Here is a 25,228-nt window from a genome sequence, read left to right as displayed (position 1 = left end):
GCATCACTGCCTGGTTTGGGAACTGCACCGTTTCGGATCGCAAGGCCCTACAACGGATAGTGAGGACAGCTGAAAAGATCATTGGAGTCTCTCTCCCCTCCATCACGGACATTTACACCACACGCTGCATCCGCAAGGCTACCTGCGTTGTGGACGACCCCACCCACCCCTCACACCCAATCTTCACACTTCTGCCATCAGGGAAGAGGTTCCGGAGCATTCGGGCCCTCACAACCAGACTTTTGAACAGTTTCTTCCCCCAAGCCATCAGGCTCCTCGACACACACAACTGAACTGAGCACACACACACTCGCTAGATTTGACATGTTTCCATCTTTCAGTTGTAAAATTTTATTCATTTCCGCTACTGGTCGCTGCTGTTTTGTGTTCTGTTTTTGCACTGTCTTCTGACGTCTGTCTGCACTTTTTCTTTGTGTTACTGCACTGTTTGCACTAGGTTGCACAGGATGCACTTTATGTGTTTTGCTAGGACAACTTAGCAGTCCTCAGCTCCATGTTTGTCTTGTTGCCGTTTTATGTAGCACCATGGTTCTGGAGAAACGTTGTCTCATTTCACTATGTACTGCTTCAGCTATATGTGGTTGGAATGACAATAAAGCTTCTTGACTTGACTTGACTTGACTCTTGCCTGACCCGTCATGCTGTAAATTCAGCTTATTTCCCATCATTCCCCCTGCTCACAGTACCAGACCTGGACCTGTATCTGCCTGATTCCCCTTCTCGAACCTGCACCCCTTCTACCCTCTCTCTACCGGATTCCCCCTCACTGGACCAGCCTGACCTGACCCTGCTTCCCGTCTACCCCTCTGGTTCTGCGAGTGTTTTCCTCTGATGTGTTCTCTCCCTCTTTGTTTCCTTCCCTGCTCAGACTGTTTGGACCTCCCTGTGTTTTGACCCGGACTGTTTTCTGTTGTGGATATTGGATTCTCCTCGGATTTGCTTGCTGTGCATGACCTGGATTGCATTCTGTTTTGGATTCTGGACTTCCCTTGAGACCGTTTTCAGTGTAAGACTTAGACTGTGTTTTGACCTCAGCTGCTCCACCTTAGCCCCTGGTGTACGGCTACTCTACGTATGATCTGGACTGCCCCTGGCCCCTGGCCTGCCCTCGTCAAGACGGTCAAAGCATAACTCTGTCTCTCGCCAGTTTGTCTCCTCGGCCTCTGCAACGCCACGTGCTCCACCGCCGTCCGCTATCTTGGTGGTCACACCGGAGGTCGCCCGCCATCTTGGCATTCGCGCCGGAAGTGCTCCCTGGCTCACACTTCCGGGTCACCCAGCCCATGGCGTCTGTTATCTCGACATCCAGCCGAACCTGTGAGTATTAATTCAGCAAGACTCCAGCAAGCCTCTGGATAACTCTGTCTCCTCTCACAGACTGCCAACCCAACACTGTTTCCCTACGACGACTGGCTTGTGGAACCCCGTATCTGCCATTACATTGTATTGTTCCAATAAAGCCTTTCTTCTATTTCTATTTGCTTCGACTCTCATCTCTGGCAATGGAGTGGGATCCTAGATATGTGACACTTTTACAATTTGAGCCAGATGAGTCGTGGTATTGTCATCTTGAAATATGCCTGTGTCGTCACCATACCACCTGAAAACAAAGAACATCATGGTTATTACATTAGAGGTGAGTCAGAGGTACAAGTACAATTATGGAACAAAAAAGTTTCGTTTTTACATTTAAATGAAGATTTAGTGACATCAGCTAAAGCTATAGTATCTGGCAACAAGAAGTGCAACTTGAAAAGGGAAGTGTTTTCCACTGTTTTTTTTTTCTGCTACATTACGTGAATCATATTCTTGCCATCTATGAATCCTCTCCTAGCTACTGTACGATAGACATTATAGACCTCAATATTTCAATATTCAAATGACGACAAGGTGCAGTTATACATTTTGATATCTGTACTGATGTCATTGGAGCCCACTGCTGTTAAAACGTAACTAAATTACCTCGATGAGTAAGCATTAAAATGAAAAGTTTCAACAAGCTGCTGATGGAAAATTCCCTACACTTGGAGTGCATTACAAGTGTAAACAGAGAGCAATGAATAAAATATGCTGTTTTTATATTAGTGTAATGGTCAGCTGACACCTAACTGGACTAACAGTCTGCTCTTGCTATTACAGTTTTTCTCGATTGATTAAACACACTTCTTGAAACTATGCCTCATATTCTGAAATCAGTAAATACAATTTCCAAAACCCAATTCTCCAAACATACTATTTTCAGGTCAAAACGAAGCTCTACACTCAAAACCATTCACTCTTGCTGAAAAAACAACCTCTGCCCTCAGACATGCTGTTTCTTGGTCATACACTTTCCACCACCATGCTGAAAGAAAAACTCCTGTACCTTAATTTTCTTTGTATCCATTGTTCCAAAACTCAAAGAACTAATTTGGGCTCTTTTATCCATCTATTGAAGGATCTGAATGATGCGTGTTCAATTTTGACTCTTGATGTTTTCACCTGTGCTGTCTTGAGTGAAGAGCGTTGCAGTAATTGGGTCAACAAATCTGTGTCATTTGTCAAAACAGGGGAATATTGTTTAGAGATTAGGGAATTAGGTGTATGTTTCGATAAATGGCATTATGGTTTAGATATTTTAGTTCAAAAGCCTGGCTATAGTGTTTTAAGGAATGGACCAACGGGTAACTACAGGAGACAGGGACGCAGGGAGCCAACAAACACTCAACAGAGTAACAACGTAAAGAGACCCGAAACAACACAGTAGCATACTAGGGTACTAACAAAACCATAAACTGACATACAAAGTGACAACTGAAAACAGCAGAAACAGCATACATATTTTTCCTGCAGTAACGCAGACAAAATATGTATCAATAAACCAAACACAAAGAACCAAATAACCAAGCAATGCATTACTGAAGACGAACAACAAACTCACTGAATAAGAAATACAAAGTAAAAAAATAAAAAATAAAGGCAGGAAAATGTGAACAAATATACAAACGAAACAATACAAAGTAACAATGAAAAAGGCCCTGCAGTAGCAGGCAAAAGACAAACTTACAAGAAGGGGAAAACAGTCCAACAAACAAAAGAAGAGTCCAAGGGGATCCAACGAACAAACGTGAAGAGACTTGATGGACTGACAAACCAGAATCATGGAGTGGAATGATGGGCCTGTGGTGGACAACGAACCAGCAATGAACAGAAGACTGAGGGGAGTTTATAAAACAAAAGAGACACACAAGTGAAATGAGTCAGTTAATTAGGAGTCTGGTGAGTGGTGAGTGGAGGAAGGGAGACCAGGGAAACACCAGGGGGAGACAAAAAACCCCAACAGAATGGGGATGAGGCCGGAACCGTGACAAGTGTTTTAGCAAGAGAGAAAAACTGGAATAACAAATATTTAAAACATTACAATTTTACCACAGAATCTCATTAGAATCTGAATTAGTAGATTTATATTGTATTAACTATCATCTGTTGATCATAGAGATGTTGATTACTGATAAATAGTTAAACCTTATCATGTAACCAAAGCTGGTTTCTTCACTTTCCTACTCACCACCCTCTGCTGCAAGAAAACATCTTCACATGTTTGATCTTGATCTCTAATGAAGATGAACAACTAAATATCTGTGTCAGTAATTTAGAACAGTTTTCAGCCTTGTGCTCTGAACGTTTGATCTTTTGGAAAGCGTAAAGGTGCAGATGTTGAGCTCCCACTTGAGGCCACAGTCTGATTTAATTTGTCTTTGTGGAGAGTCGACAGGCAGCTCAGCTAAATGGCTGCAGAGCAGTTTCAAGTCAATAGTTAAATATTGTCTTATTTACACATTATTTTTTCCATTGGTCTGAAAACACTAGTTAAAGACTAGTTATATTTTGTCATCAAAACAAATGACCACTTGTACGTCATAGTGGTCCTTGGGGTGAGTGGAAAGAGGAGAGAGAAAGGAACAGCATATTACAAAAACAACAACAACAACAACAATAACAATGGGCAGGTCAACTGGATTATGGAGATGTACAGCTCCAGGCCGAGGATACCTGCAGAAAAGTACAGAGAGAGGGAGACAGAGAGGAGGAGGAAACACAACTACAGGAGAGAGAAGACACAAAGTTAATGACATGCAATGGTGGCATTTGCATTGATATAGGAGAAAGGAGAGGAGCTCAGTTTGTCAGTATAGTTCCCCCAGCAGAATAACTAAGAGATGGTTCAGAGTCACCTGATCCATCTTTAACTATAAGGTTTATAAAAAAGGAACGTTTTAAATGTAGAAAGGGTGTCTGCCTCCCGAACCTGAACTGGGAGCTGGTTCCCAGTTATTGGGACATCCTATTAATAATGAATTACAATAGTCCACTCTGTAAGTAACAAATACATGGACTAGTTTTTCAGCATCACTTTGGGACAGGATGCTCCTAATTTTACAAAAGTTTCTCAGGTAAAAAAAGGCGGTTCTAGAGATTTCTTTGACGTATGAAGTGAAGGAGATATCCAGGTCAAAGATAACTCTGAAATTTCTCACAGTATTACTTGAAGCCAGTGGAACTGTAATCATCTGTTTGATTCCTCCAGTGTACTTGGGAATAACTGCAGCAGGTGTTCTTAAACAAATTTCACACCTATTTCACATTTGAAACTTTCACACAGACAGTTGGGCAAAGTCTGACTTCTCGAGGCTGCTTAAAGTAAGGTCAACAAGGACCCACAACGTCTGTTTGGTACTCTTTATAAGAGTATTGGCTTGTAGAGGCAGTGTAAATAGCTCATACACTGAATAATAAAATACTTTTTTTTAAATGCACCTTTCCATTAACATTTAAGTGATATGAGTTTACTCATCCTATAAATGAGTCATTATTTATTAGGAACATCCATCTGAAACCACCACATTTTAATATTCAAATATTGATATTCAGGAAGCTGAAGAGAACCTCGCCTATATTTATAGCATCATTTTTAGTATTCAATATTGTATTATTCACAATCTATATCAGCACATCAAGGAGCAACATCAGAGTGCTAAGTTAAATGTCTTTTGTGTTATTACTTAAGCTGATTTTCTCAGTTATAATGAGACATTTAATTTAATCTGTTTGAGCACTGGAGACTTACTTTCTGCTTTTGCTGGTGTATTACTTTTAAAGAAGTTTGTAGTTTATACAGATGCATCTCAACAAAATAGGACATTGTGAAACTTTTCACATTTTATTAAGTGAAATCTTCAAATTCAAGAGTCATTACATGTAAAATGAAATATTTAAAGTGGTACTGTTTCAACATTCGCTTTCCATCCTTTATCCTAGCCTAGAAGGTGGAAAAACTGCCCTGTGAGTAATGCATACATATTCAATAGGACTGCAATTTGTTGTATTTCTAAAATTCTAATCATGAAAATAACCATCAATCTATCACAGGGTTGACATACAGAAACAGACAATTCACACCTATGGACAATTTAGAGTCACCAAGTACCTAACATGCATGTACTTCAAAGGTGGGTGGAAACCGGAGCACCTGAAGAAAATCTGAGCAATCACAGGGAGAACATGCAAACTTTACAAAGAATGGCACCCTGCCGACCTGTGGATTCAAATCTGGGTTCTTCTTGCTGTACGGTGAAAGTGCTAACCACCACTGAACCACCATACTGCCCTCTTACAGCTCATGAAACTCAGAAATCCAGTATCTCAAATTATTAGAATATTTCATAGCACTTAGTATTCATTCAGAAGAAACACTCTGTATTTCTCAGTCAGTACACACATATTCAATGACAGAGAAGACTGCTGACTTGATATTTTTACAGATTCTTAAGAAAACCCAGTTCAAGAAAGCATGTCCATGTTTGGTATTTCTTACTTATTACAACACATTTTGCGTGCTGGATTTCTAAAGTTGACATTTTAAATGAAAACTATATAAACTACATGAAGCTACAAATGTGCACAGTTTGTTAACGTAGCGCCAGGAACCAGCAGAGAAATGGAGCAGTTCTAAGTTACTGTATGTTTCAACTAAAAGGACCTAAAACTTTAACTGTTTCAGATGAGGATACGGTCTGATTATTAGTCTCGTACCAGCTTTTCAGACTGAAATAATATTACAGGATCATTTACAATATTTTGTTTATGACTTTTTATTAGCATATTCTTTAAATATATATAGGCTACTCAAAATCAATGCTCTAAACCTAACTTGCATAGCATGCACACACACGCACTATCAAATGATGTGAGTAGTTCATTTTAACCATTAACAAAGTACGGAAACCATCATAACAGTTTATATGTGATTGTCACAAACCACAAATGATCAACAATAGGAAAAAAGAGAAAAACATAAACACATATGGTCAAACTGATATAACAGAAAAGTTTCCCAAGATATAACCAAAGCAAGTTCATGCCACCGTGGAGCTGGTGTCTTCGAGTGTTTGTGAATAATATGTTTTTTTAGTTAGTACCACGCTCACTGACAGAGCTGTTTGTATGTGTGGGGTGAGAGATAACACATATTTTCTTCATATTCAAATATTATCAAACTATCACACTTGGCACTAGTTGCACACTTTGTACAAACACGTCTTATGCTTTTTTAACTCTTTAGGTTTATGTCTGTTTTCCACTTTGTTTCCGGGACATTGTTTTAATTCAGTGTCTTAAAACATCTGTCTCTATAAGACTCCTCTCTCTCTGAGATTGAGGTTTCACTCGCAGTAGTACGTGAGGACGTCCTCCTGGTTGCCCCGTATCAACAGTGCAGGACAGTGGAGGCCACACGTTAGAGCATCAAGCCAGGCCATGTAGAAAGAACTTGGGCAGTCGCTCTGTGGCACAGGAAGACTCCTGGAGACACCAACACATGAACATGAACAGAACAAAATAGTATCCTGTAAGTTCCAGTTCAGGGAAATCTGAATAGTTCTGCATTATTATTATTTTATAAATGATGTCTCGATATCTTTGGTGTAAGCTCTTTCTTGTTTTAACATGACAATGCCTTCATACACAAAGGCAGGTCAATGTAGGACTTGTTTTCCAGTTAGTTACAGCAGCGTCAACCCCTCAACATTATAATGGCCTCAGTAGTGCTCCAAACACTTTGAGGAAAAGGCTGCTGCTGTAACATTTTCTTGTATACCTTGTCCTGTACTGATACTGTACTCACACAAGCACGATGGCAGCATTTAATGAATTCCTCCTGATGATTTCATTCAGCCGCACTTTTCTCTCAGACTGTGAGACGAAGGAGGATAAAGTGAGGAACAAGCTCAAACTTACAAAACAAGTACAAAAAGGATCATTTAACAGAACGATGTCAGAATCTGACACACATACCTTAAGTTTGAAGGCCTCAAACTCTTTGTCAGATATTTTCCATGGGGCATTTCCTCTTAACTCCTGGACTGAGGCACTTTCCTTTTGTTCATCAAATAGCCTGAAAGGGGCGACACTGTCCACAAACCTGTTCAGGCTAAAATAATAACAACAAACAAAATTATAAATATAAATGTATCATAATGAATGAACAAAAATGTATTGTAATTATAAGCCTAACAGCAGCAAAATAACAAGCACTCGCGTGTACTTGGTTGTTCACGTACATATCATGGTAACTTGTGTAACTTGCAATGATTCTAGAAATGTTTGCTACATGTTTGTGAGATGCAATATGAGGCAGTATGCCAGTAATCTCAGCAGTATGAGAGGCAGACACAAGAAGAGATAATGAGACATTTGGTTTAATCTGTTCAGAGAGTTTATGAAGAAGAAATTCAGTTTACAGTCAGGAACGTTTGAGCCAAGTCTGCCTCCTAGTGGCTAAACCTCTGAATGCTCCACAAGAAAGCAGGTGAACATTTTATTCCTTCTTTAAATCTGCCGCTGCAGTGACAAAATAGTAGATGTTGAGATCCTGTGCGTTTGTTTTGTGCAAGATAAAAAACACACTTTAAACTCGACATCTTGTAAGATGGTGAATAGAGCAACCTGTCATTTTTGGCAGGTGTCCTCCTGTGTCAGCACAGCTGTCTAGTTTTCAGTGCATGTTGTAATTCTCAAAGTTAACGTAAAGGTTGTCTCAACGTACTTCTTGGGGTTTGGCTGTTTTTCAGTATCCGTCATGACTATAACTTCCTGGAAATCCAGGCGAAACCTCTTCAGCAGCTCCAACATTCTAAAACAAACACAATCCGGTTTAACGTCATGCACATTGTTATATAAGACAACACAACTGTTTAACAGGAGTCAGAACACATGTTGCAAACGCAGCTTGGGGTCTAGCTGAAGATTTGTCAGAATGTTCCTCCACAACATTAAACTACCTGGTGGTTGATCACCGTATATTCAAAGTAAAAATCATGTTATGTCGAAATTAAATTGTGCAGTGCACAAATTTGGAGATTTGATTTGAAAAAGACACAAGCTAAATATTTTTCTTTTCAAGTTTTTGGAAATCACCCCATTTATCTCAGAAATCAGAACAACGAACACTTACTCTTTCTGGCGTTCTTCCATGTTTTGTTCATCTCCCACAATGAAGACCCTGACTTTACACTTGCGCCAGTGTTTTCTCTTGGTGAGCAGGTAAGGCACCAGGAGTGTCAGGCCTTAAAAGAAGAAAAGAAGGATGACAGCTGAAGAAATTAACCAACTCAAATCTCAATTATGGGAGAAAAATGTTTTTAACTAAAGAAGAAGAAATTAATCAGGGACAATTCTTATATATGCATTTAATGTCATATTTGCCCAGTGTATTGTACTTGTTTTGCCACATCTAACCTCTGTCTGGGCTCACCTCCATCATCAGCTATCCAGTAAATGTCGATGTTCTTCTTCCCCTGGTCGTTCTGAAACACTGTCTTGATCTGATCACTGTCGCTTTTCTCAGAGATGCCCTCAGCTGATTCAACAAGAGGAGGAAAAGTTAGGTGTAGGGCCAGTTGTTGTGTTTTACTACATAGATCTAAACCTGGGTTACATGAGGTCCAATATGTTAATATGAAATTCTGATGATGCAGAGAACATCACTTAAAAAAGTCAAAACGTTGTCCTCAAAAAATATAATTCTAATATTTATGGTAGCAAGCAGCGCACACTCACCTGATAACTCTTCAGGCGGTGGAGGGTCATCAACTGAAATAGATTCGTAACTCTCAAAGCCCTGGTTTACTAAACGAGACATTACATCTTTTAAGTATTTCACACAGCACGTCTTATTTTACCAAAGAACTTAGAGAAATGTTTAATTAATGTATAGTTTCCAACCTTCGCAATCAAAATGGTCTTTGATGTCCAACCCATCCATCATCCTCAAGATACACAAACAGAACTTGGAGTCAAAAGCATCACTGGACAAAACAAAACAAAAAAAAGTAAGTTGAGGAGGGATTTTATAAGACAAGATCATCATATCATTACAAGTAATATCTAATAACGCACATCTTTAGATCCAGCTGTTTTTATTTTATTAAATTGTGTCACAATAGCAAGTTATGAAATCATTATTTACCATTTAACTTAGAATGGATGAAAAAATAATGTCTGTACTGCAAATCTTTCCTGCTTTTTTTTTTAATGCCACACTAATAATAACCAACTCACTATATGGTGTTGACATAATCTTCAAGGTTATCTGGAGAACTGTCTTTCCAGTTTGACTTAAAGCCCAAGATCAGAGTGTTGGGCTTTAATTTACCAAGACCAGAAGCCTTGAAAAAGAGAGCAAATGAGAACAACAATATTTTCTTTTAGTTAGTTTTCTTTTTAGTTTTTAAAATCCAGGGTTTTCTGTATAATTCTATACGTTTGTATTGTTATTTTCTGTAAGGTCTTAAACCTGACATTGTAAAATGCTTGGTTTACTTTTGCTGTGAGTTGGCACAGGATAAATCCACTGAATTAAATATAATTCCCACAGATAAACACACACAGCTTCTCAAATGAGTGTCCAGTCATACCTGCAGCAAGTTTTGAGTTCCACCTCTGAGACTGTTTGCCATGATGGGAGTATAAAACGAGCGCACCTTCCTCTTATTCATCCACTTGACCAACCAATCTGTTGTACGTTGTGGATGAGTTTGCTGCTCCTCCTAGAGGAGTCAGATTTTCAAAAGATTATCTGTAAATCGTTTTTATCCATTTCTTTTAGAAACAAATTTGTTGAGACTAACCATGATTACGTCTCCACAGATCATGAGGCTTGTACGTTTGGTGAAGCAGCCAACAAAGTCCACCAGTGCAGGTCGCTGGTTTGGGGGCCCGGTCAGGACGAGACACTGTGGTCTGACAAAAAACACATGAGGGTGAAAAGTCAGGGAGTCAAGTCAACACTTTCACCAGTTTCAACTGTGAAAGACATAATGTCTTATGTCTATATATGCTGTTCAGCTAAATAATGTAATGCTGTACAATGTCTTGTCTACTGGACCACAATGTTGCATTTCGTGTTGAAGATGTAACACTCACCAATTTTGCATAATCTAATAAATCAATCAGGGGACTCTTACTTAAGTGCATAGAAACACACTGACTGGCAAGAATTGCACATATTCTCAATCAGCTGTCATGTATTATTGTAAGCTCACCTAAAATTTTTGACATGATCCTCCACACTAGAAAGAGAGACAGAGTATGACAGAGCCATGTTGTATGTCCCTGCTTGGACTGATGATCCCCAGTTTACCTCTGTGGATTGAAGAAAAGTGCACTTGAGCAGTGAAAGTGCACATTAATAACATAGAGAGAGTGTGTGCAGAAGATATAATAGTGTAGACATAGTTAAAATACTCTTATACTCTCTTTTTAACTCACTTGGCTTTTTGTAGCTGGAATATAGAAATAGCAGGAAGACAACGATGATGGTGACAAGGGCAGCCCACCAGGTCAACAGGAACATCAGTATTAGAGATGACAGTGCTCCATACATGCAAATCCAGTTATTGTAGTATTTAAAAGAAGGCCTCCAACCTAAAGGTATGACGATGACAAATTTAGGTTTATGGGTCACTTTAAAATACAATAACGTATACACTGTAATATCACACAGTCACGCTTCTCAAAACAATCAAAGTGGATTTAGAGACCTCCATAACCATTTAACCAAATTAACATTTATAAAAATGTAACTGAATTGATAGGATGTAGTTGAGTCATGGCCACTAACCATGATTCTGACCTAAAAACGCCCAGTTAAGGTGTTTTATCTTTGAGATAACCCCCCATCAGGCGTCACAGAAACTGCTGCTTGTATCAAAAACAAAGCTGCTAATGATGTGATTTTTATAAAAGCTATGAAATAATACTAGATGGAATGATACAGTAGTCACCAGCAAATGTGTGATTATGATGCCTAAATCTTCTGTTTGTTTCCCTTTTTCCTACAGTTTCTTTCAACCATGTTTGACGTCAGTAGTTAGTCATTTTGAAAAACAGTGCTGCCAAACTGCCAAAACAACTTCATTTTTTTATGTGTATGTATATATAATAGAAAGTGTAAGTAGATAACTCACCAGGGGAGTTGGTGATTGAAGCATGAAAGCAGGTGAAGTTTATGAGAACATAGGAACACAGGAAGAAGTTTGAGATCAAGGCTGCAATGATGTCCAGCTTGGCTGTGATGATACAGAAGGATGACATACAAGTGCACATTACAAATCTGTTGTTGGATACAGGTAATAACAAACTTCTAAGAAGTCCTCAAACTGTTTTCTCCTCATTTAACACACCCACCAATGCAAACGAAGATGAGGCAAATGATGTAGGTGAGGATATAGGCTCGGAGCGGTTCATCACTTTTTCCATAACCCTTTTCAAAAAATCCAATATACGGGTATATGTTGTCTCTGCACAGACACTGGAAGGTAAGGAAGGAAATATAAGCTTATGAAACAACACTTTGAAACATAGTTCACATTAGTTAGTTTTAGTTACATTTTACAGTTTTTATTCTTGGCAATTCCTAAAAATGAAGCAAAAATGAAGAGCTGTCATGAGAGGTGGAAACATTTAATTGAATATTCCTTATTAAATATGATCAATCCAGACATGGATTTGTACATTGGACCTGTCACAATCTGATGATACTTGATTCAACAGCTGCTGCTGTTTGTACAAGGAAAAGTTATTTTCTCAGAAAGGTGTTTTTGGCAAATCCTTTCATTTCCAAACAAAAGCAGCATGCAAGTCTCGTAACAGCTGAGGTTTGGTCTCATCAGATCAAAGTGCAAACTTTCAAAACTTAACACCATTTTCTAAGATGTTCAGGGGAAAATTTGTGTGCCAACTATTTCAAAATTTTTGAACCACAGCCTGGTTTATTTTGAACAGAATTTGCCTCCCTTTTCTTTGCAAAGACACAGCATACAGCTTTTCTAGGCGTTATGAAACCCTTTGAAATGGCATTGAAGCCTTCCCTGATTTCTTTGTTTTTTTTCCATCCTGTTTACTGGAGTCCCTTTAGTGGAGGTAAATATTGATTGAATGCTGAGGCATAGTTTGAAAGTTGCTTGATTGTCCACTACTTTTGATATAAAGAAAACATGAAATTTAATTCCTCTTTCCAAAACCTAGGGGCCTCAACAATGCACAAGGTTTCATGAATGATTGGTTGGAATCATTCATGAAACCTTGAAACAATCTCATAGTTCCATGGGGCTTTGTCTGGCTATTAATACATTTTTTTTTGTGTTTTTTCGACTTTAAAAGATGTAAAAATTATATTTAGACAGATGGGTCAAGTAAGTTATGTGTCAATATATAACAGAGGTTAGCATGTAGTTTGTTACCTGAAAGATCTTAGGAGCAGACACTAGATAGCTCAGAGAAGATGACAAGCTGGCAGCAAAGACACCAAGTGTGATGAGGTGGAAGCTAGCTGAAACCTGTCCCAGTACCTGTTTGGAACAGCCATTGTAAAAGGCACATGGAGAAAACAATGACTAAAAAAACCTGCAGTAAGACATGGTCACAAAAGCAGCTTAAGATTTTTCAGGATCACTGCCAGACGTTGGTGTCTAGTTATACAATGCTGACTGAGTTAGTTTGTAGATTCTTCCGACACACCTAATTTTAATGTGGCTTGAATATCCTTCATTGCAACTGTATGTTAATATTTGCGTCTCTCTTTACTAATCCAATGAAATAATTGAAAATTAAAATAAATGTAAAAATATATAGATTTCATATATTAAAGGAAGGAATACAACAGACCTTTTGCACTTGGACTTAATGGTACCTGTAAATTGTTGGCCAGACCATACTGACAAGATTGTGTACTGATGCAGTCTGTGAAGTTCCAGCCAAAGTTACATGCCAGACCTGTACAGGGCCCAGTAAAGTTCGCGCTGATGTGGTCAGTTATATTTCCGGAAGCATCCCGCACAACACATGACCCTGAAGGAAAACGCATGATATTTCATTCATGTTTCGTGATCATTTTTAATAAACCAACACACTATTATCTGCGTACTGCTGCTGACAGTGTTAAAGTTTTTTTTTTTCCTTTAACTTTTCTGATCCATAACATTTTGAATCTGTTTGGATTCGGCCTCAGTCATCTCAATGTACGTAGAGCAAAAATACAGACACTCTGTACAAGAATTTGATATGTGTAAATGAATGCAGCTGTCACACACACAATAAACTGGGACATACTGGCTGGATGCACAAATAGGTCTGTGCTCATACCCTATTATGTGTCAACAATGCTACTCGTATGCACTTCTGGTTAGTTGCTAACTGCATTTCACAAGCTGTACCTGCAATATGAACACAATGAAAATAAAGTTGAATCTAATCTAACCATCTGAACTAAGATTATACCTAGCATCTCTGTTACACCTGTCTATAGGTTCAGATAAACCAACCTAACAAAGGACATCTAAACAAAATGCATGTGTTGCTGCTCACCAACAGTTATGGGAAGAGCTAAATAGCTAAGTGTAGTCCAAAAAACAGCCAGGAGAGTGCCTTTAGGTATACCAACATTAGGATCCTGCAGAAAGCAAAATAAAAAAAACTCTTATGAGTTCGGTCATGTAGATTTTGTAAGATAGACATATGTTTATTTTTATTATCATACTTTGAGGTCTCCACTGATGTTGACCCCAGTCAGGATACCATTGGTGGCGGGAAAGAAAATGGCAAACATCTGGAAGAAGTCGCCACTGGGTCCTCTCCAGTCTGGTAACAGATTTGCTAAGAAGATCTCACCTGGAGATGGGCAACAAACCAGTCTATTGTTTTCCAATAATGTTAAATCTCATAACATAACCTCTGGACAGATCTCCTGTAATACTTGAAGCATTCTTTAAAATATAACTTTTACATTGTTGTTGTTGTTACATAAATATTATTAACACATACTGTATATTGTATATTCCTGAAATCTCCAAACTCACTCTTATATCCAAAGATGCCCTGAGACTGTTTCACCGGTGTCTGAGGGATGATTGTTCCCACTGTGTAGCCGATAAATGAGATCATAAGAGCTACGAAGAACAACATCTGGGCCTGAGACATGGACACAAATAAAGGAGATGATATGAAAGGTAAAAACAGAAGAAGCTGGTCCATTGGGCCAGTTTAAGCAAGCAAACTGAGATGTGTCAAGAAGTGCTTACCTTTGACTCCCACTCCATTCCAGCAAATGATATGAGCAAAAGAGCAGTCATCGTGATCACCCCCACGATACGGACGTCATTAGTTGAATCGACAATTGTAGTACCATAGCTCTACGTTGAAAGAACAGTCCTGATTTTTCAAGATGGTCTTAATACAATATTGAGGTGCTTATAGGTATGTGACAGCACATCCTGGTCTCTAAATTGTGGTGTTAGATAATGTTGTGTTAAATGATAATACCTACCGCCATCAGATCACGAACCACCTCTGCAAACCCAACCGCATTTAGAGCAGAAGACAGAGCATTGGCAACGGCAAAGATCAGACCAATTGGCCCACCAATTTCAGGACCCAGAGAACGGGAGACCATAAAATACGGCCCACCTGAAAATGATTGTAGACAACAAAAGAAGGTGTTAAAAATAATATCATGATCCCTCTAATGAATACATAATTGAAATGACAAGTGTCAACATTAGCCAAGATACTGACTTTTCACAGATCTGTAGGCCCAGGATGTGACTGACCTGATACTGTTTTTCCATTGGTGGCAATAGCAGATATAGTGAGGACAGTTGTTATGGTCACTGTCACAGACAGGAAGACCATGACCCAGGTCAACACTGAGAAAGGAACAAAGACAGTATTATTGATTAATTTGATGCTACAATGATCAGATTACTGTAAAGATAATCTTATTGTTGTGTATATTGTAGTATTTGTCACACCTGGTTAAGTAAAAACAGATAAACCAACTTAACCAACTGGGGTTAACATGATGTAATGCTGTATCTAGTCTAGTAGTAGGAGTATTTCAACAGGAGAAATGAATGAATGACTCACGTATGCCTGCTTGAGAAGTTATCCACGACAGGCGTAGAAACATGATAACTCCCCAGATATTCAGCATACAACGAATCTGTGATAAAAGTAAAATTAAAAAATATTAATTTTGAAGATTTTCTCAAAACTTGATTATATCATGTAAATTATTGATGACTGTAGGATTGTTTTACGTGAATGTGTTAATAACAAAACATATTACACAAATGCACCCATGTAGCTTACCTGGACCCCAACCACCCAGCCCAGTTTAACAGGAGCATTCGGCTTTGAGTCTGTTGGCTCTTCATTTTCACCTTCAATAGCTTCGGAGCCTGCGGTGCCATTTGGACCCTGACTACCCCCCTCTGCGTCCTTCATAAAAAATGTGAATATTAATTAAATTAATAATGAAAATAGCATTGGTGATATTATATCTCATACTGTCAACCAGAGATACAGTGTTTTCACAAAACTGAGTTACACATACAGCAATGAGCACTCAAAACAGCAGTTGATGCCCTTTAACTTAGAAAATTCAATGCAAAGCATTACAAATGCATTTAGTATGTACAGTGATCTTACGGCTTTTGTGCAAATAATTAAGTTCATGTTTTCTACAAAACTAAAAAGCACATCAGGTATAATATCCTCATACTGACACTTCTATAAGCACAGGTCTGCTAAACTGCATGGTGTAATGTGCTTTGAGATGTGGTTTTTAAAGATGATTTGAGGACTTGCCTTAAATGCCTTGCGGAGAGCCGCCAGAGAAGGTCGGGTCTTCGCCTGCTTATGTGGCAGTGTATTAGAATAATGATCCAGCTTTGGCACCCTGTCTATTGTCCTGTACAGGGAAGACTTCTGTAGCTCCATGTTTCCCTTATGGTCTGTTACACTGTCAGACAGGAGGTCCAAACAAAAAGTGTTATTTTAAATAAGTGGAACGAAACTTTGGCCAAAAAAATCCTTATATGGGAGAAATGCTCCTAAAGATCTGATCTGATAATTGAAAATTCACCCTATAAGCAAATAACACAAACCTTGAATTGTCCGAGATTATACTCATACGATGAATTCGGAGGTTTGGATGTTGACTCTGGTTGCTGCCATCAAAATGCTGTGAAGCGTACGTAGGAGGACCTCCATCACTGGTTGATGATTGGGCATGAGCGATGCCTGGGTCCAACCTATTGCGCTTGGATGTTAGTTGCCCCATCGGCACGTCTCACAGATTCAACTGCCAAACATGTAACAGAAGGGTTGATAAGAGTGGATTTTCAACTGTTGGCACGTTTTAAATTTGTTTGCAAATCAGGTTGTTTCTTTCTTTAGATTATGATAAAGTTTGCCAATGCAGAAATGACCAGACACCGGTTCTTAGAGATTAACAATGTTGCGGCCCAAGTTACAGAAAACACAACACTGACGTATCATCACACTAATTTGTTGTTAGGAGAAACATGTTACCATGTACTACCTGTAGTCTATTTATATGTATTGCTAAAGTAGCCTTCATTTGGAGTCTTCATAATTATTTACTTTTAACTGTTATCAACTCAGAGAACTGCAGCCATAGCCTCCCGGACGTATAATAAACCAATCATGTTGCAGTTTACTTGTTTGTCTGTCTAGACTAGACTAGATTTATTACTTGAGTCTAAGTGGACATTTGTGTCAGATATAATAAAATTTACTCCAGGTGTTTCTGACCTACTGCATTGAAAAGAATGGGATAGGTGTGAGGTCACATTGACCTTGACCTCGTCCTTCAAGTGGACATTAGCGCCTAAAGGTTCAGTCCAAGTGTTTCTGAGATACTGGACTGGTGAGAACAGGATGTGAGATCGTGGTAAACCTTTCACAGATGTAATGTCTGAATAGACATGACCCTGAACACATGCAACACATTCTGACCATGGCGAGCAGTAACATTTAGAATATATAGCAGCTAAACACTTCCTGAAGTTCACCAGCTGTCACTCACTTTGACTGAATCAAGCCAAAAATACAGAGTCGAAAGAGGCTTAAAAGCTCCATAGAGATAAGTAAAACTTTAGAATGGGATAATTTTTGTGACTGATTTGATTATATGGCTTGATTTAATAACTGACTCAAAATAAAAATAGATACGGTTACTGTCAACTTTATTACATACCGAGAAAAGTCATAGAATAAACCAGGATGGATTAAATCATTATATATACATTCTACTTTTAAATGTGAGTGAAGCTTTTAATGGTTATGATATGGAGAGACACTAAAATATCTAATTTATATAAATAGTAAGTAAAAAAATAGTACTCACAGATGTTTTACTATTCCACGTGAATAAGCAGCTCAACAACAGATCAAAAATGTTCTTTTAGCCTACACTTGAGTCTCTTGAAATTTATACCTTGGATGGGTGGAAGGGCGAAATCCACTCCCATCTTCCTTATCCTCCCCCCTCCCCCTCACGGATACACAAATATGAGCGCACACGCCTTTCTGACACTATAACTGTATGTAATAACTTTGCTTCTGAATGAAGCCGTTTTGGAAAAGCTGAAATTTGACAGAAATCAAACAAGATCTTGTCATCATTTAGCATTAAATCTTAATTTAATTGATAACACGTAATATTTTAACCCATATTTACAGTGTCTGTTGACAATGTTTTTCCCTTCTATACCCTGTTAATCTCCTATATTTTCTGTTTTGCACGTCTATGTTTTGGTAGCTGTAAATACATCTCTGTCACACAACACATTGCCTGTCATGAAACTTGCACTGAGTAATTCTGGATTTAAACTCTTTGGATTGAAACTATGAAGTGAGCGCTTGGTGTAGAAAAGTAAATTGGGTGCACTGTGGGGTGTTAATTCTATGTAAAACACACATTGTCTATTTTTCTTCTCTATTAATGATCATTTGACACAGCAATGGTGAGAAGAAAAACACATTTACTAAAATTTTTTTGTATCTTTATTCATTTATTTTATCATATGACATCATTATCATCAGTATTATTATTATTAGGAGTAGCAGTAGTAGTTCTTTTGGTGGGGATGGTGTTTCCTGAACATTTTGTCCTAGAAAAAGTGGGTTTAGTTTAATGTTTCTAGGAAAAGTCTAAATTAGTAGGTCCTAATTCTTAATACTTTCTCATGTGTTAGGATGAGACAGCAGCTGATCTGATTGGCTTTTGATGGCTGAGTCAACCTACGTCATTTTTTTAAGAATTGCTTGGTTGTGACCCAGCACTGTTTACATCAATAATGCACAAGATCAAACTCTGTTTTTACAAGATACACACTAAAAATATTATGAGGGCCCCCTATTCTGTAGTGTTGTTCTCTTGTCTTGACTATTTTTTACAACAGACCCTAAATGATTATTTCTTCATCCAAATGGCTTTACACCAAAAACGTCAATCAAATCCTTTCACAGCTACCGCAACCAGCATCACCAAAGAAACATATTATCTGGGGACAGTATAAGGTGTCTAGACAGACAATGTTCTTGTTGATGTTTACACATGACAAAATGTAAAATCAGTGGAATCCAGGATAAAAAAGGTGAGAATGAGGTGAATACTTTCTGTAAGCTTTTCAGTATAAAACCAAGTGCAAGCAGCACCATTTTCTGTTTGCTCTTGTGTTTAAGTGCGGCACCTGTGCACAGGCAGTAAGTGGGACAGGTGAAGCCATGCAAAGCAAGTTGATGATGCTGATGTGCTGACAACAAAATGTTTCACTTTACTGGTGATTTAAGGAGCAAGAGCAAACTAAATCAATCTAGCAGCAGTTGTGCAGAAATAATGGGATGATGTTTACAAGGTAAATAAACCATTTCAATCAAGCCCATCCTAGCCAACAGATGTTTGGGAAACAAGACAACAGCAGGGACACTGGTAAAGCTGCTTTACATTGTTAGAAAAGCTTTACCTTCTGTTCATTCAAGCTCTAAACAATTTAAAGCCAGCAGTGGAAACCTCTGATTTGAGAGGTGCTGCACAGTGTCATCCTCTTCAGACCTTCACCTTACACCGTCTCACACACCTCTACACATTTGAGAGTGGTCAGGTAGAAGTCAGTATTTGTCCTACTAAAAAATTACGATTTCACTAGACCATCAGGGCTCATTACTACTGTGTGCCCTCACCTGAAAACTGCATATGCAGCATTTATCATCAATCGGATGCTAGTCAACCAACACAATATTAGATTTTACATCCACCCGTCCATCCGGTGGGTGGTGGAGCCAATCCCAGTATTTTTAATGAGCATTTAAAAGATGAGGACATCTCACCAAAGACCTGCATTTTTTCTTTAATGTAACAAAAATAGCAAAGATAAAAACAGCTTGCCCTTTGTTCTTAAAAAATTCAGTACCACGTCATGCTTAAACTTACTCTAATTTGTTTATAATGCCATTGTAACCTTTTAGCAATTTAGCAATGTAGATGTTAAAATTGTATAATTGCATTGACAAAATGAGCCATTACTCCTCATAGACATTGTTCTCCATAGAGTGAGCTGTTGGTATTCAGGATTGCACAACGGAGGGATGTTTGTGAACCAACACTACTGTAGAATTGCTAAAGAAAGTGGCTGAATTGCATGTAACCTGCGGTGAACCTGGAAGGGTACACAGTGGCAATGTTGACAGTTCATTGTCTATGTAAGGTTATGGTTAGATGAGGTTAAAATACACCCTAAGGGTCATCGCAGTAATCGATGCATGTCTGATGTCAAAGTAAATAAATACAGTCACAATGACTCTAACATTTCCAGGAATGCTGTGTTCTTTGTATTTTCCTCTCCCCACTTTCCCCCTTACCTTGCACTCCTATTGGTAATTTCTTTTTTTGTACATTGAACTTTGACAGGAACTATCTAGCAAGCAGGTGAGCCAGCACTAAATAAGGAGGGGGAGTTTTAGAAAAATGATGGGTTGGAGGAGGCACAGTAAGAGACAGACAAGGTAACACAGGCATGGATGATGATGGGCAAAAGCTTAATGTCAAAGACTTTGTCGAGACAAGGTCACTGTGGACTTTGGACACTACACAATAACTGTGTTCTGCAGAAGTTCTCCAACAACTGTGCGATTGTTGGGCTCATCACTGACGATGATGACGCGGAGTACTGAGGACTGAGGCAGGACTTTGTGGACTGGCGTCAGCAGAAGTGCCTCCTCATTAACACAGGGAAGAGCAAGGAGATGGTGTTTGACTTCTGCAGATGTCGGCCTTCTCACCCCTTGGACATTATGAAAGTAAACTTCTATAAGCAGTTGGTGTCCACCTGCACAACAAACTGGACTGAACTCATACCACGGACGCACTGTACAGGAAGGGCCAGAGCTGGCTCTACCTCCTGAGGAGACTGTGATCTTTTGGGGTGAAGGGGGCACTCCTGAGGACTCTCTCTGACTCTGTCATAGAGGGTCAGCCATACTTCCCGGTGTGGTCTGCTAGAGCAGCAGCTGCACGGGAAGGGAGAGGAAGATGCTGGACAAGGTTATCTAGAAGTTCAGCTCTGTCCTGGGCTGTCCGCTGGACAAAGTGAGGGAGTTGGAGGACAGAAGGGACCTTTCTAAACTAGCATTTATGCTTGACAATACGTCTCAACCCCTGCAGGACGCACTGTTTGCCCTGGAGAGCAGCTTCAGTGACAGACTCATTCTCCCTCTATAGGTGAGGGAGGAGGACACTACTATCACTTTACATTTATACGTTTATTTATTTATCTATCACTATTCACATGCTTCACATACCCATATGCACATATTGTTCACACCTATTGTTCTTGTAGCTTTATACTTTTTTCCACTTAGTAGTTTTAACATTTATAATTTCTTATTTACTGTATCTCACATCTTTGCTACTTTGTCTACCTGTACTTTGCCATTGCAACAATGATATTTCCCTATTGAGGGACAAATAAGGGTTTTCTTCTCTTACTTATAGACCTGAGTATTGAGGTGCTGAGTGTTTGTTTTGACTGTTTGTTTCTTCCATCTTTGCATCTTCCAAAATGGGGTTGCTATAGGTACCAGTGAGGCTTAATGTCCTTGAATGAACACAGAAGCTTTTAAGTGAATCATTGCAGATTTGTTTTCAATAAACATCATTATCGGTTTTTTTCTCCCCCTAATTTTCTTGAACGTGAAATCATAATCTGCATTTTAACTAGTGACTTTGTAGTTTGGTTTCAGTAGTGGAATGAAGTGTACATTGCTTTCTGAAATACATGACAGTATTGCATGTAATAGAAAGATATAAAATGAAGTGAAGTGCCTCACTCATGTATTTCTTCCTCACAGAATCCCTGCATTTTCCAGAACATAGATATTAGTTGACAAACATGTTGCCAGCAGTTGCTGGTCATGCAGGTAGGAACAGAAAGTTTTCACAGTGAAAATAACAACAGAGATTTTTCCAGTGAAAGTGACTCACTCTCACTTAGTCAGTGTAACTTCCTGCCAGTATTTTTTCCATGACACATATCTTACTTAATATCCTGTCCTGTTACAGGGGCAAAAAATAGCATGCTCCATAAAGTGATGAGGATGATAAAGTTGTAATCATTCATTTTTCAGGGGCTTTTTACAGGGTGGAGTCCTAAGCTTTGCTTGAATCCATCCCTGTACAAAACCCCATTAGACAGTTACACAATTACAAAAAGTCTTACAAATTTCCTTCTCTTTGTCTTCATTCTTTCTTTATCCTCCCTTCACTACAGCAGATGGGGACTCTTTCAATGCACTGCTCTGCAAAGGTTTATTTGAGTCCAGGGACTATGTTGTGTACCTGTGAGGAGTCCCAACTTGGGTCATTAAATCCATCTACAGGAATAAACTCAGACTGGACATGCGCCAGATTTGGCATCTCACCAACTCCAGTTTTAGTTCCTGCTGCAGGGGACTTCCTTTCTGTGCAGTAACTTCTCCAGGACAGAATGACGCATCTGTATGTACATGCTGGTCCTACTGAAGAGTGACACATATGAGCTGGTGTAGCTGGGGCAGGCTGATTTCTAGCACCCCTCTGCTGGACTGAAGTCAGAGGATGCCTCCTGGTACCTGCACGACAAATTGCTTGATTTATTATGTATAGAGTAAGGTGAATTTCATTTGGATCTTGGTCTAATGTCTCCCTTTTTTTTCCTCTTTTCTAATTTTAGCATATACAACAAGTCAAGTCATTCAAGTGTACGTGAGTATCTGTGGTGTTGTGGTATTTTGGCATCACAATTTACGTCTCTGTAACTGTTCTATTTACAACAATAATAAGTCCCTGGCCCCTTCTCTAGTGCTAATTTGTTGATGGAGGCAGTGGCAGGCAGTCATGCATCTGTACAACCATAAAGTTTCCATGTCTTTGGACAAGGGAAATAAACAGAAAACTGTTCCCTAAAGGCACTTCCCTCAAGATAAGCTTAGTTAATAGTGCTTACATTAGTAAAAAAAAAAAAATGAAAGCAATGTTTTTTTTTTGTTTGTTTTTTTTGTATTGTGTTGTGTAATAATTGTAAAATTTCAACGTGTAAATGCTTTTTAATGTTACACCTGCTGAAAGGCATTAGGATTTTAGGACAGCATGAATCAGAAACAAAACTACTAGGTGTAATGTGCCATGTCCAATGTGACTGTGTTATCAGTCTCTGATTTACATCTTGTGCCGATAACGTGGCAAACCTCACTACTTGCTGTGATAGGTTTTACACTTATCATAGTGTAAAACCTATCACAGCAAGGCACAGTATGGTCTTCATGTCCTACCTGAGATTCTGTAGAACAACAGTATACTATGTTCACGCAGACACGCATCGAGTTAAAACAATCACCAATCCATTACTTTATACTATACCGTTTGCAACTGAATTCTTTTTACAAAATGGATATGAATATTTGGACATAAACCCAGATTTCATTCCTCTACATATTTGATCCACAAAATTATTTTCCACCAGAATGTGTGATCTAGTTTATCTAACTATTGTTGAAAGGGTTTGGAACAAAACCACAAACTTTCTCTAACCTCTACCTCGCCTTTGTTGACTAAACCTAAATACACACAGGACTCTGGAGTCTAACTCTGGCCTTTGCATTTACAACTGTCATTTTTGCATGTCACTTCCCATTTTTAAATGTGACACGTCATTCACGTTGCATCAGAACATAATCACAAAAGTAATAATAATAATAATAATAATAGTAATGGTAGAGATTGTAGTGCAAGTCCTGTCTAGATTTGTCTGACGAACCTTTAAAGTGGAAATTACAGCAAGGGGCTTTTACAATAATTGATAAAAAGGATCAAAGGTCTCTTTTACTACAGCTACTTACTCATGTTAGTACTGCAAGTAACCGTGAAGCTGAAGTTAACCACTGCACATGACTCTACTCCAATTCATAACAATGCATCAGCATTTATTATTTCTTTAGGTTATGTTTCACAAATCTGAGACAAATAAATGTGGTTGAGTAAAAAGTACAATATTCCTCTGTTAATTGTAGTAAAGCAAAATTAAAGCAACAAAATTTTCCAATACAGTAGAAGTACCTCAAAGTTGTAATAAAGGTTTATGGACAATAAAAGACAAAACGTGCAGCATTTATAAAAATTTCTCTCTTTATTTAACACAGAAAATGATTCTGTCTGTACACATTATTACTTACCGTGAGAAATAGATAACTTTGTTGAATTATCTCTAAGAATATGTACAGTGTAGATGAATGGGCATGAATATTTGTACGTGGCGCGCTTTTAAAAGCCTCATGTGTTGGAATTTCCCAGACATTTGCTTTGGCGTCATCTTGTGGTAGTATTGTGAACAACCCTTTTGCAAGTACCAGATGCGAAACAGCTTCTCATCTTCTCAGACGAGGGTATTTGTCTACTGTTTCAATTAAGATACTTCACATGGGACACTCTTTGTTTCATACAGTTGTTTGAAGATAGTACAAATACATAAATATACACATCATCCTTGTTCTGGTTACTGGGAAAACTGTCAATGGTGAAATACTGGAAACTGTACATGCTTTTATAGTTAAGTTTGGCAGGCTGTATGTTCTAGATGAGTGAAAACTGATTCAAGTTACTAGGAAATCATCAAAGATTATACCTTCAGAGACAGACAGCAGCTTGTTTTATATGTGATTGTTCCTGTGTGTCATAAGCGTGCAGTGTTTTCCTGACATACACTAGGTGAAACAAGTGTGACTCACCCATTGTCCACACTTACATAGGTTACACTGGGGTATTTACTATACATCAAAGCATCAATCAACGTCAGATGAGTCATTTCTGAGAACAACAAGAATTTCACAATCGAGTCTGAGAAATACTTTTAACCATTTGACTCGCTGAACACTTCAGCCGACTATACATCGATCGAACTGAAGCTAATTGAGGTCACACAACCCACAAAAATGAATTGTTTGCTAGCTTCTATTTATCTGATATTTAACACCTCACACACACAGCAGGGAGGAAATAAGACGCTTGAAACCTGCAAATGTGGTGTTAATCTAAAGTGGGCGGTTGATCTGCACACAGATCAAGCATACAGAAGTTATCGATTGAATAACAACTAAAAGCGAGGATTTGTAAAAGAAAGCTTAAGCAGACCACAAGCAATGTAGTTCAAACTTAAGTAAACTTATGTACTTAACATATGTGAATCTTCTTTGACCACGTCACGAGTCTAATCATGTCTTAGATGTTATAAAAATGCTTATTAAAGTTTTCACTCTGACCTTTACAGGAGCGATT

General features: G+C 38.6%; 1 protein-coding gene and 1 long non-coding RNA gene across 4 annotated transcripts; one reads left to right on the top strand and one right to left on the bottom strand.

Annotated features, from left to right (window-relative positions):
* Positions 1-6,722: 6,722 nt before the first annotated feature.
* Positions 6,723-17,849, bottom strand: LOC113157333 (solute carrier family 12 member 3-like). The gene is made up of 28 exons (XM_026352763.1): positions 17,768-17,849; positions 16,503-16,699; positions 16,204-16,357; positions 15,706-15,834; positions 15,481-15,556; positions 15,165-15,260; positions 14,882-15,021; positions 14,637-14,747; positions 14,415-14,526; positions 14,096-14,226; positions 13,924-14,008; positions 13,250-13,407; positions 12,801-12,908; positions 11,746-11,869; positions 11,526-11,627; positions 10,828-10,983; positions 10,602-10,701; positions 10,188-10,299; positions 9,975-10,106; positions 9,619-9,725; positions 9,283-9,365; positions 9,118-9,186; positions 8,813-8,917; positions 8,513-8,624; positions 8,105-8,191; positions 7,354-7,489; positions 7,184-7,251; positions 6,723-6,861 (listed from the first exon to the last, which is right to left on the bottom strand). Exons 2-28 carry the CDS (start codon positions 16,676-16,678, stop codon positions 6,723-6,725), a joined length of 3,108 nt encoding a protein of 1,035 aa, XP_026208548.1. The 5' UTR covers positions 16,679-16,699; positions 17,768-17,849.
* A 2,403-nt stretch (positions 17,850-20,252) lies between these two features.
* Positions 20,253-23,519, top strand: LOC113157069. 3 transcript variants are annotated; one of them, XR_003298431.1, is made up of 3 exons: positions 20,253-21,840; positions 22,191-22,526; positions 22,632-23,519. It is a non-coding gene; the product is annotated as an uncharacterized LOC113157069 (long non-coding RNA). The 3 variants fall into 3 exon arrangements; XR_003298430.1 differs by having other exon boundaries at positions 22,194-23,519; XR_003298429.1 differs by having other exon boundaries at positions 22,191-23,519.
* Positions 23,520-25,228: the final 1,709 nt, after the last annotated feature.

This window comes from Anabas testudineus, chromosome 18 (genome assembly GCF_900324465.2).
Source record: "Anabas testudineus chromosome 18, fAnaTes1.2, whole genome shotgun sequence".
NCBI lineage: Eukaryota > Metazoa > Chordata > Actinopteri > Anabantiformes > Anabantidae > Anabas > Anabas testudineus.
This window is presented reverse-complemented; position numbering and strand designations above follow the sequence as displayed.

Bases quoted from the DNA above. Each gene is read 5' to 3' on its own strand.
- LOC113157333 (XM_026352763.1), bottom strand. From the start codon at position 16,678: ATGGGGCAACTAACATCCAAGCGCAATAGGTTGGACCCAGGCATCGCT. The intron at 9,726-9,974 runs GTATGACTGGAC...CTCTTTTTCAAG, and splicing joins GAACTCAAAACTTGCTGCAG to GCTTCTGGTCTTGGTAAATT. The intron at 8,918-9,117 runs GTGAGTGTGCGC...TTGTTGAATCAG, and splicing joins ACCGCCTGAAGAGTTATCAG to CTGAGGGCATCTCTGAGAAA.